At 38.7% G+C, this 13,300-nt stretch overlaps 1 protein-coding gene across 1 annotated transcript in view; it reads left to right on the forward strand.

Moving 5' to 3' along the window:
* The window catches only part of SLC30A7 (solute carrier family 30 member 7), a 57,787-nt gene extending 45,227 nt beyond the window's left edge, over positions 1 to 12,560 (forward strand). The window contains exons 9-11 of the mRNA XM_090048280.1: positions 1,716 to 1,806; positions 3,021 to 3,170; positions 7,342 to 12,560. Of these exons, the coding sequence (XP_089904406.1) occupies positions 1,716 to 1,806; positions 3,021 to 3,170; positions 7,342 to 7,389 (289 nt within the window). The 3' untranslated portion in view covers positions 7,390 to 12,560. The remainder of the gene's footprint in view (positions 1 to 1,715; positions 1,807 to 3,020; positions 3,171 to 7,341) is intronic.
* The last annotated feature ends 740 nt before the right edge of the window (positions 12,561 to 13,300 follow it).

The raw sequence follows: 13,300 nt of genomic DNA on the forward strand, positions 1-13,300 counted from the left end.
GTCAGGTAGGAGTTTTTCTTCTGGGTGAGACTGGCAAGGAGGTTTTGCCTTCCCCTGTAGTGTAAGGAAACATTTTTTTTTCTTGGGATCACCTGAACACATAAACTTGTCATTGCCTTTGCAGTAACAAGACATTGATAATTCCCATACCTGCTCTGTTTTTTATTTGCGGTGTGCTGCAATGCGTATTTTTGGTCTTGTAATGCATTTTGTCTTTGGGGTGGGGTAAGGAGTTAAAGTGGACAGTATATAGGACTCTGGATAACAGGTTGCCTGTGAATGAAGGGTACTTGATTGGATGGCCCAGGAGACCTCTTCTTGTCATCTTTTCCTGTGTTTTAACTTGTAGATTGATATCCATTTAGTATATGGTATTTAGCAGCAGTTTGTGACATGAGTAATATGGAAGTACATTCACAAGGAAAAGCTTTCTGTACTTCTGTAAGCCTGTAAGATACTTCAGTTTACCTTAGACTAACAGAAATCAGAGATGGAAATGATCCATGAGGTCATTGTCCACTGCCTGTGCCAATCCAGAATTGCTCTCCACAGTGCATTCCCTAGTGCTTCATGTGGCTTCCTCAATGTCCTTTGAAAAACTGAGTTCACTCTAGATCCCCCCCCAATTTATTCTACATTTTCCTTTGATTAGTTTTATTCTGTTACTTCCCTGCTATTTGGTCAAGATCAGACAAAACCGGAATAAATGTAATGTTACAGTATTTAACATCAGAATTTGGTTCATGGTTTCTGACCTTATCATTCCTGCTGTCAGAGGTCATATCAGGTGATTTTTAAAATGCTGGCTTGTTGGAAATGTATGTACATCTCACTTTATGTAGTACATAACTTGGAATACTTTTCATTTTCTGAAGTTTCATGATGCTTTACTGAACCAAATTTATAGTATTCTTAAGGTGCTGTGTAGGGTCCCTATTTGTGGTTTATTCAGCAGCATGCTCTGTTTGTTAAAGAGCATGTGAACTTGGAGCACTTGCTCCTGAGGACTGAACTTGCATCTCCCTATTGTAAAATCTGTTCCGCATCTAAAACCCTTCTATCATGGATGACGTAAAGCATTCTCTTCTTTGCTGATTAAACTAGACAGCTAGGAGGGAACCTCAAATTACTTCCAAATGTTCACTGTTTGAGCTTGGATAAGCCGGCCCCTCCACCCCCAAACTTAGTTAAATATGCTAAGCTGGCTGTTTTTTGACAAATAACTTCATTATGACTAAACTGGCCCATAATAATTTTGTTTTATGATCTTCCCCTTATTATCTTGGTTTATAAGAAAAATATGTCTCAAGCCAGAAACGAAAGCAAGAATGTTTTCAATATTCCTGCATTTTTTATGGCTCACTGAAATAACTTTTAAAATGGATCTTTGTTCTAAACTACACTTTTACTCCATGATTTACCCACTGTTTTCTTCTGTATAAATTTTAGAACATGTTTTTAGATTCCGTCCCAAAACCCACAAGTTAAACTTATTCTTGCAAGAAAATGTTTGTAGACCGAGTAATCGATACATTTTTTTTTATAGAACTCTGGCACTGTAGTTGCATCAGTTCTTTGACTTCTGTAGCTTTTTCAGAAGCTTGTGGCTGTCTCCTCACTTGGACAGATATTAGTTAGGGGAGAAAGTGGTAATATTACTGTTGCCTTTTGCATCCTTTGACAGTGTGATGTTGATCGGTTTTCTTCCTTTTTAGTGTTGTCCCGCTTTTAAGAGAGTCTGTTGGAATCTTGATGCAACGCACTCCTCCTTCTCTGGAAAATGCTCTGCCTCAGTGCTATCAGAGGGTGAGCTCTGACATTTTGGGACAATGAATAAGCAGCAAATATTTGTATATTTGTATTTTTGAAAAGTTTTTTAAATGTGTTGTCTAAACCTGTCTTTGCTTCCTTAAAATCTATCCTAAATTTATACCCAAAAATGGTCTTAAATCCCAAATTCCAAATATTCTGTACTCCCAGGTAGTAATTGTGCATGTGTGTGGTATTTTTTTTTTCTCAGAGTATACATTTTTGGCTTGGAACAAACTATTTCTAAGCCCTTCTCAAGTAGTAAAGCAAACCTGCATAATATAGACCTGTATAATGGAAAACCAAGCCAAGCATTACATATAGAACTTGCATGTTGTTCAGTTCAGAGCTGGAGATGTTGAATTATTGGTGATTTTTTTTCTCTGTCAAGAGAATACTCTCTCACTCAGTAGCTATTTTAATCTTTGTAAAAGTGAAGAATATTATTTGTATTGGGAGTAAATATAAACGAATCATATTTGGGATTTGAGATCTTAATGTATTTCTCTTTGCCCAAACAGTACCAAATGTGCTACATATGGTTGGTATCTCCTGTGCAATCTTAGGAGGATGCATAAAGGAATAAAAGTTACTGATTTTTCCACAGTAGTTCAGGAGAGTGCATTGTCGCACTCGATGTTTATACAAAAGTTGGATGGAAACAATTTATACTCAAAATCTGCTATGTTTTAAGTGTGTTTGGAAGTTCAGAGAGGGAGACTCTTACCTCAGAATAGCCCGTAGCCCAGTAATTAGCACTCATCCAAAATGTGGGAGAAAAAAATTCCATCTTTATTAAGAGGCAGACAAGGCATGTGTACATCCCTGCAGGAAATTTTAATGAATTGAGATTTTTTTTTTAAACAAAAAGACCACATGTTGCTACAGTATTCCCAACTAGCTCTGGTGTTTTACAAAACTTCTTGACTAAGCTGAAAATAAGTGGATACACAATGCCTTTTACTCAGTGCAATAACTACAAGTGCCTTTTTCTGTGTCTCAAGTGATACTGTTTTTACAAATGAGTGGATGATGCCAAGTTTCAGCAAAGGATATGTGTAATAAAGAACATCACTAAATCTTTTAATGGACCAGTGAAGGTTGAAAGGGATGTCCCTGCATTTCTGTAAACATTTCTGTAAAAGCATCTTGTATTTGTTAATGTGCATTGTTTCTAAATTCATTTTGAAGCTTGCTTTCCTGTATTTTAGGTCCAGCAGTTGCAAGGAGTTTACAGTCTACATGATCCACACTTCTGGACTCTTTGTACTGATGTTTACATAGGGACTTTGAAATTATTTGTAGCTCCTGATGCTGACGCAAAGTGGATTTTAAGCCAGACTCACAATATTTTTACTCAGGTATGTCTGCTTTACTTGTTAACAGAAAGGTGAAAACTAAATAGCAGTTAGATGTCTGAAAACCATGACAGTGTGGTAGAGAAAATGTGGATGTCCCTTTGACAGATAGTATAAAACACGGAACAATAATTTTTTGCTGTTCTGTTTTCATCACATGTCCAAGTGCAGATAAGTGTTTCGCTTCTGATTATTAGTGCCGGCTACCAGAAACAGAAAGGAAGGGGAAAAGTCCTGTTTGATATGGAAAAATGGCCTATTTATCATTCAGTTTTGGGAATCTCTTATTGGAGATATGACATCCAAAGCTGTAATCTTTGAGGTGTATAACAAAGCTAACTTGAAGCCCCATATTGACATACAAGAGACCAAGAAAATAAATGAGGCTTCTGACCATAGAGGCTAAACTTACTTCTGCCTTTACTGTGATGCTTCTTTTGGGGATTCTTCCCTCCCACCTTTGAGAAGCTACATTCTTTGCATTATATATGGTTCCTTTAGCAACATCCATGCAGTGGTAACCATTAAATCAACCTTTACCAGCAGTTGCCACATGGTGATATGAGATCACTATATTTCCCTTTATCTACAGTTAAGAAGTAACTTCAGCATCTTAATAGCATGGTTTAGTAAAAGCATTTCCAGATGAGACTGGGCTACTGAAATCAATGCTGCCCACAAACATGCTTTTTAGGAAATTGTCTGTTAACCCAAAGCAACTTTTCTGTCATTTACTGGGCACAGCTACACAGTGCAATGAATGTGACTGAATATACTCTGGGTTAATTTGAGCCAGAGTAAACTAATCCTGACATCATCCTCAACACGTGTTTAAGTGCATAATTTACTGTGCTGCTGGATACTACTTGTATCTGATGGGACTAGCTGGCAGTGCAGTAAATTAGTCTACTGTGTCATAATTGTTCCGTACGTGTAGGCAGTGACACTTTACTGCATACTGTATAGATATGCCCACTGGCACCTTAAAGGAAAAATAATGGGATTCAGTTGACTGTTTACTAGGTAGGCACTGATAGAGATTTAGGGGCCAATACCAATAGCTGATTTTTAAGGAGGCATATAAGCCAATACTGACTGATCTGATTTCCGATCCAGCTGTGTGCAGCTGGTAAGTCTGTTGTGATAAAAGGGGAGGGGGTAGGGAAGAGGCATGTGGGGGCATCACGGTGAGGGAGGGGGTGGGGCTGATGTAGGTGATGTATGGGTAGGGTGGGTGTGGGAAAGGAGCCACAGGGAGTGGGGAGTGGCTCTACTGCTGCTCCCACTGCTCATCTGAGGGAGGGGGTGTGCCCCCTGGATCTGTGCTGGGCGGGCCGGGCAGGCTGCAGTGCTGTACTCGGGGTGGGCAGTGGCAACACTGGAAGGGGGCCTGTGGAAGGGGGGCTGCAGTCACCCTAGATTTTGCTGTACCCCTCCCCCACCTCCCACTGCCACCCACTCTGGGCTCAGCACGGCCCCTGGCCCCAGCCTGCAGCTGCAGCCCACTCCGCTCCATGCAGATCCAGGAGCACAACCTGCCCCCACCCCCCTGGACCCTCCTGGAGAAGCGGTGGGAGCCAACTGGACAAGCAGCATGCAGCAGCAAGAGCTGCCCCGCACCCCCTGGACAAGCCATGGCTCTGTCCCGTACCCACCCCAGCCGGGCAGTGCCTACCCCAACTCCACTCCCGCCTTCACCATGGGGGGCATTAATCTGCCTCCCTCACACCCCTTCCTTTCTCCCTCCCCTTTCACTACAACAGATTTACCAGCTGCACGCAACTCTCCATGCTGCCGTGCTGTGCTCCTCACTGCCTGTGTTCTGTGCTGCCGTTTATCAACCATATTATTGCCCACATCAGGCCAATTTACGATGCAGTCAATTTTCTTTATATCAGTGCTGATCCGATATCAGACTGATGCATCAGTGCACCTCTACTGCCATGGGAAGGCATCATTGATTATGAATTTTTCTGTAGATGGGATCTAAAGTACAGTATCAAATGATAGCAGAGTGGTCTCCAGTAAAAATAACTGCTATTATCTGTTGCATTAACTCTGCCACATCACCTTGTTTTATCTAAGCTGACCGTTCGAAACATCTTAACCCCAGCTGGGAGCTGGTTCCCAAGTATCACAAGATGCAGCATAGTGCTTGTTTCTGAAAAGAATGAATCATCTTCACTATTGAACTAATGCAAATTGTTAATCTGTCAGATAAAAGGGTTCCTTTCCCAATGCACAAAGATTTTTGACTTCTCTAATTGAACTGAAAAGTTCTCTCCAGAAGAAGACATTTCTTTGTTGCTTGATGAGTAAAATCCAAGATACTTAACTGTCTGTTCTCTAACTTGAGTGTCCTGTCATTTCATCTCTGAACCAAACTTATACGTAGAGATATTATTTCTAGACGGATATCCCTTGTGCTACTGTCGGTCTAAGGCACATCCTGCGTTTGGCCTCTTGGGAGGATGACTTCTTTCACATACCTGTATCTCACCATCACAGAAAATTTTGACTGTAAGACTGCAAATCCAGCATCATTAATTGGACTCTTTATGTGGTCCATGTGTCCTTATTTCCCAGAGTCAGTCTTCAGTTTTAATGGGATCGTCTGAAAAGTTCAGATGGAAAGATACATGTACTCACATCCCCTTGAGTTTATAGTGTTTTTTTAATTTAATGGGAATTTAGCTCTTAGAACTGAATCAAGACAGGTTCAATTAATGCCGAAGGAAGTTTGAAGAACCACAGGGTTAGAAAAATCCTGTCTTTCATGTGATTAGAAGATTGTGGCCCTTCCTGTTAGATGCAGGTCTGGGCATGTTTCATTTATTTGTGACATCTAAGTTGTAATGTTGTAACTTCTAACAATTGGTAGCAAATGCAGCAGTCCTTTTGTTTAGCAGTGTGAGTCATGAATGCATCACCTTGAGGCTTTGATCCCTAGACTTTTCCCATATAAAGAGTCCTCCAGTTCAAGGTCTTTCTCCTGGTCATTAAAGCTTCTCTGGGGAATTTGCTGTGAGGTCTCTTCTCATTCTAAACCCATGTTGTCTCATAATGACTGTGTGTTGTTGAAACAACAGCATTCCCTAATAAAGGGACGCTTGAGATATGAATTTCACAGGAATTGGACCTGCATTATAGAATTTATTTCTCTGGGAAATGACCACTGGACTCTGCACTTGCAGTACAAAATGCCCAACTTTTTGGCTTGTCTTTTCCACAAGATACCTTGATTTCTTGGAGAAAATGCATGCACATTTGACAAGTGTTAGCAAATAACATTAATATATTTTGATGACAGGAAAGTGAAGGGATTATTGCTATAATTTCTGTTCTTAAATTCTTGAGAAGCAGTCAAATACCAGGAGTGTGCGGGGATCATCATTATCTATGTAACTGACTTTGATTTTGAAGCTAATAGTTTTTTAATGATTTCACTTATAGTTATTTATATAGAATGGTGTTAAAGTTAAGGGAATTCCTTACATTTAAACATGTTAGGGCTTTTGAAAGAAGTGGTTCATAATCTATATGCCCAAAAGGTGTTTTGGTCTTTCTCATACGCACCATTACAATACTGGTCTTTTCTGAAATTCCTGCTTTTATGCTGTAGGCAGCTTCATATTTCAAACCTGCATGTCATATTGTTATGCTTTACTGCACTTGAGCTGGCACAGTTTCAAGGGTTTACTTTTGTTTTGAGATGCTGGGATTAGTGCTGGAGGTTTATTATGGGAATGAGGACAATAGAAATTATCTGGGAATAATTTCATTCATGGCACAGCAGTTACAAAAGGCTTAATTAAAGAGGGTAGTATAAGAAGAGAACTTGAGATATTAGGTTGATGTTATTTAAAAGCTTGCATGTATTAGACTTGTAGTACTTATGAATTTTTAGACTGTATGTGAAGGATTTATGCTTTCAGATGCACATTTTTAACCTTGTAACATCCCTACAAATCTTTGACTCTTGGGCTCGTGTAGTTCCACTTCTGATGGATGCTTGGTTAAGAATGGTGAAAGCATTACAAGAAAAGTATGTAGGTATTTAGCAGATGCATTAGGTAGTTCTCCCAGATAAAATTTTAGAAAGTAGCTAGGGTACAGTTGAGTGGGACATGCTTGCCCAGTTCACTAATTTTCTCTGTTTTTCTGTTGTTTACAGGCTGGAGTGAGACAGCTTTATGTACAGATTGACTTTGCTGCCATGTAGAAAACATCATAAATGTGTTCTTTGGACCAAAGTTTTCTGGTACTGTAACAGTATAAACTCTACTTCTTGAGGAAGAGCCTTCTCTCCCACAGTTCAGTAAGATCGAATGAACTGCCATCTCTGGGCTACTTTTATGGGATTCATCTCTGAGGAGTAAATATCAAAAGAATGTGTGTTATGGACTTTGGGTCTTGTGTTTTGTGGCCCCCAAACTTTTTTAATTTTTGGGGGGGGGGGGGTTGTTTTTACTTATTACATTTGTTTCAATAAGAATGTGGTACTGCAAGCCCTGGGTCAGATCTTCAAAGCTGCTGCTGAAACCACCGTTCCTTCCCATAAAAGCAGTGTTACCAAGAATTGGAAATGTTTTGTACATAATGTCACAATGGTTGACATTCTTCAGTATAATGGTATGTTTGTAAAATTGTTTGTACTTTGCAAACTTAATGAACCAAACCATATTGGGTTTTCAAAGTGCCTTTTATATCAGCAAAAGTATTTGCCAGCGTAGATGCAGAATATCAAGGGTTTTTATTATTTTTATGCCTGTAATTTGTACAGTCTGAGTTTTGCTTGTGATATGTGATTTTTTTTTTTGTGTACTTCCATTATTGTAGGTGTTAAACCCCATTTATTGTTCCATCTTACCAAATGAACAGGAGTTAATTTTGCTTAAAATTTGACATTATCATTGTGGGAAACTTGCTTTCAAAACAAACTGGATATTTTGATAAATATCTCTTGTGCAAAGGGTTTTTTTAACCAAATTAATTGGTTAGACCTTGATTTAACACACTAAGTGGAACAGCCTTTCAATCTTGTTGCAGTAATTAGGGATGATCTGATGCTATGTCCACATTCACCTGTCATCATATAAAGGGGAGAGGTAGTGGTAGGGAAGTGGTGGTGATGAAAGTGCTGCCTTGGTCTGTATCTTTGAAATAGTGACTTTTTTCCTGAATAAGTTTGGTTGTGAAACTTAATCTCTTAGATTGTAATAGATTATGATGGACTTTTGAAGACTATGAAAGGGATTGTAGAGGAAGTCATTGCCCCTGACAACAGTGAAAACTGGGATGGGGAGCTTTCCCCAGCAATTGGACCAGAAGTGAGAAATGAAGACTAGCATATGTGCTGTTTCAGGTTACATTCCAGCTTGCCGGGTTTTGATTGTGTTTTCAGCATTTGTCTCTGTAATGCTTTGTGTGTTCCATAAATAATGACTGTTTCAGTCTTGAACAGCTTTGCCAGCTGAAACACCCAGTTGGACCATATTTTTCTAGTGTCAATATTACTTTCCATTTTGAATCCAAAATAGGTTTCTAAGACAATCCTACTTCACCTCTTACTATAGATTTAGTGCTTCTACTAAATTGTAGCACTTCCTATATTTTCTCTTTCTATTGTTTGAATTCAGAAACTGAATATGTGTCTTTGGCTTCCAGGTTTGAAGTTGTTCATCATTCTGAACAAGGGAGGCTGAGTTTTATTAACTAGAAACAAATATGCTGTTTTTCATATGGAACTTTGTTTTTGAAAAAGAAATGGGTATTTTACATACCATGCCTTGTAGAGTAAACTAAGGCAAGGACGCTTTTTGGAAGAATCATAGCTGCTGGGGACTGGTATGAATTCTAGGTATATTACTAAAGTATGCAGCTTCCACATCAGAGATAAGGAAGTTCAAGTCTGTTTTATTCTACTCCAGTCCTAGCCCATATTTTCACATTAAGTCATTGTTGGTTGATAAATTAATAATCTGTTCTTTGACATGAGTAAACCAGAAGTGAGATGAAAATGCAAATACTGAATTCATATTTCATATAAAGCTGTGATTCAAATCCGTACCAAGTAAGATGCTGTGATTCAAATCCCTATAATTTTTGTAGTTTCTTGCACATAAATGGATTGTTGGTGTCTTTTGTTTCTGATTTTTGTGGACTGTTTTCTCTATTCCTTCCCTTTTGTTCAGATTATTTCAGCAATGCTGAACATGATGTTCTGTCATTGTAAACCATCATTTTAAAAGCAAGAGCCAACTTCCATCATCTAAATTGCATAAGCAGTGAATCTTGAGCTGACGTTTGGTACAAATTAGTCTTTGTAGAGACGTGGGGCAAGATCCAAAAGATATTTAGGCACATATCCTCCTGTTGAAATCCCTGAAATCCCATTTAAGCCAATGGGCTTGTAGGTATGTGAATCTTTTTGAATATAGAACTCAGAGCCTCGACTTTGTTTAAAGCCTAATAAGCAAGAACTCTTAATCCTGGTCTTTAAACAGGAGTGTAGCACGGACCAAATGGTTAGGCTTTGGCCACTTGTGAATGTTTTAACTTTGTTTTAGTTAAATGGTTTTTCAGTTGTTGTGATGTGCTCTACATCTTTCTGTAAGTGAGCAACTGTCTGGATGTTGCTTGCTTTTTTTTCTTGAACACTTCAAACAATGTGGCTAATCTGTCTTGCCAAAAGACAGCTCTTGACTGAGAATATAATCAATTTTCTGAACAGAGAGCTTTACTGAAAAGTGCTTTTAAACTTTTTTGGCAACTTTTTTTGTATTGCCTCGCCAGATCTTTAATTTAAAACTCTTAGAAACACAAACACAGGGCTAGGTTATTTCCTAACCAGAAATGTGTATATGGTTCTTAATCAAGATCATACAATCTTAATCATATTGGGGATAATTTGAGGTTTTATAGCAAGACACAGATGAATTCCATATTTGTTGCTGAAAATCGTAATTTAAGGTTAAGGATACTGTATTGAAGCCAGTTGCTTGCAGTCAGCAGTATGATGATACTGTTATTTTGGATTACACTATTTTTGCTGAATAGACTTATTTTAAAAGAAGCACCAATAAATTGGTCAAAAACATGGGTAATATGGTATTTCTTGTTTGTGTAAACCTACCTTGGTTACATTCAGTCCAATGGCATGATAGCAGTTAGCTGGGGGTGGGGGGTTTCACCTACTAAGGAACTGATACAGCTTGGGGTTAAGAATGCTACAGTTCTTGGAGGCTAAAAGCCATGTGGGTAATTTAAAACTCCAGAACCTTGAACATCAAGACCAACTTCCTACTGTGTCTTTTGCTTAATGATAACATGAAAGATTCCTATTCTAGGACACCAGTGGGAGATACCAAATGGAAAAACTGTCAGAAGACCAAAGATGGATGCAGCTGTAAAAAAGATGACCTGAGTGATGATGTTTTTGATTCTTCTAGTTGGTTCTTTCCCAAGTATATTTTGTGCATTTCAGACTAGTACTACTGTATCTATTTCTCGTGACTGAAAACTGGAATAATTCTAGGCAAGTTCACGGAACTTTCAACTTTCATAAAACTTTGACTTGCACATAAATGAATGGCATGATAACTACAGAAACTGTGGTGTGGCATCTTTTTACATTTCACTAATTAGCAAACCTAGTAATTGTCAAATTTAGCAATCCCATTCAACTCTTGGTGAAAACGTAACAGCAAGTACTTTAATTAATCTTATTCCTGAAACTTAGTGGGGGGAAAAGGTGCCCTCAATATTGCTTGACACTGTACACACCCTGGAGGAGACTACCCTCTGTCTTCACGAGTGTATAATCTTGGATTCTGATCCTGTAAAACCTCTGAGAGTAAAGTTTAACCTCTGTTTATGATTGGAGCCTAAGTAGATCTCATATTTAATCCCACAGCAATATCCTGTATTAAATTAGTATAAAATAAGTTCATCAAAATAAATGAACCAAGTATTTATTTTTGTAATTCACTCTTTTACTAAACTACAGCCAGTCTTCCAGTTAGCCATGAGAGCTGGCAAAAGGTATCCATAGATATTTGTGATATTTTTAAAATGTAAAACATTTTAGGCAGGCTGCCTTTTGCATGGAGACTTAAAATCTGAATTCCTATAAGTGGAAACTCAGTGCTACTGAACAAGAGCAACCATATTTGGAGATGTTTGATGGTTTGTTTTTCTAATATTTTTTAAGAATTAAAGAGCTGGGTAGAAGCAGGGAGGAAGGAATTTTTACAAGAATCCTAATACAGATTTCCATCCAGTTAAATGTGGGAGAAGTAGGTCTGACAAGCAGCTGATTCACTAAGCCTTGTCCACTTTTTTTTTTTTTTTTCTCCAATAATTGTTCTGTTGTTGTCAAATGAATTTCATTTCATTTTTAAACGTCATGTGATTTTTATACTGTAATGGAATAAAAAAGTACGTAGCTTTCTCCCACCCAGATCCTACAACTGTAATGCAGTTTTTTAAAAACAAAATATGTAGTGGTTTCTGCCTATGCTCTTAAGAACTCTGTATTGTATTCAGTGGCATTGCCCATTCCATAGTTACTTCCTCCTTCCCCTTTCTCTGCCACAAATCCATGATCTGCAAATTTCCAGGGCTCCTTTCTGGGTTTTATGCCCTTTTTAGTCCTTGTGCTAGTGCACCTGCTCAGGCCTTTGCCTAGAGGTTGCAATAATGTGCTGTGACAAGGTGCAATGCATGCTCCCCCTGTTTTCTGGTAACAGAGAGCTTTTAATTCTTGTGCAAACACAGAATAACCTACCTGTTGGTTTTTGGAAGCCTTACTTCATATACCAGTTCCTCCCTCTGTGGTATTTTATTCTGCATAGTGTTTTGCAGAAATTTTGTTGTGTAAAGAAGTTTGCATATTTCACTTCCCACATATTCCAAAAACCTCAAGAACATGACAGCACGTGTAGTGGCAGTGGGGTGTGCATGTGTGTGCACACACGTGCCAGGACCTTGCTGAAGAATGTAGCTGCACACAGCAAGTCTGCTTGCTTACACATGAAACAGTATGAATGAAAAACTTGCCAAACTTATTAGCAACACACAATACATTGGTTTGCCTTATCTGTTAATTTTCAAATACATGAAAAGTACTCTTTACAGTGGGCTTAATTTTTAAGGTGTTACCAGAGCACCTGTAAACATGTCTTAAGACAGCTGACTGCATACTCAGATTTGGTGTGGTAACGCTAGCCGAGACTTGCTCTAAGTGCAATATTAGAAATTTTTAATGTACTGTTTTCTACTTGAATACAGTCTATGTAACATGTTCAATATTTTATGTATTTGAAAATGAGATTGTTTGGGATCAGATTTTCTTCTAATAAAATGCTAGTTTAAGAAAAGAGAAAAAACAAACACGTGCTTCCTTTTCCTACTGTTTTATGATATGCCTAAAGGGCAATAGTTCAAGATCTTGGAAAACCATCTACTAGCAGCAGGTTCTGAAAGTTGCATTCCAAAGTAGCTTTCTCTGCCTTTAGTGCAGAACAGATGGGTCACACTTCCTAAGCATATGACAGACACCAGGAAAGCCGCCAAATGATCTAAAGCTTCCGATTCCAAAGGCTGCAACTTGTTGATACGAGCAATGCCAGGTGGCTTCTTTCTCCATTCCCTTCCTTTCAGATAAACTTCCTACTTCAGTTTCCCCAGGCTGCAAAGTTCTGTTCTGTGCTTTATCTTCCAAGGAAGTAGCAGGATTTATGGACAAGGCTGGCAGGTCCCCATATAATCCCCATTTGTATTTCAGGACTGTGATTTACAAATGACCAGTAAGTTTGCATGCAAAAATTCAACTTCTGACATACATACTCACTACATATAATACCCCAAATGGCCCCACTACTCATTGAGGGCTATTATGACAGCCCAAAGACAAAGGGATCTTTTAAATAGCTATTTGGATTGCTCTGGTGAAGGGTGTTCCTGGCAAGGAGGCATAGCAGGAAAGGAGCTGAGAGTACACTAATGTTTTCAGGTGTACTGGCCTGCTCTCCACTTTGCCTCGGATCAGTCTGTATGCATCACAATAATATCAAAGTACAGGTGCTTTTTGCAGCTCTAGCCCTTGCCCACTTTCTTACATTGTTCATCCT

Source organism: Crocodylus siamensis, chromosome 5, assembly GCF_052110815.1.
Source record: "Crocodylus siamensis isolate JL-2025a chromosome 5, ASM5211081v1, whole genome shotgun sequence".
In the NCBI taxonomy this organism is placed as follows: domain Eukaryota; kingdom Metazoa; phylum Chordata; order Crocodylia; family Crocodylidae; genus Crocodylus; species Crocodylus siamensis.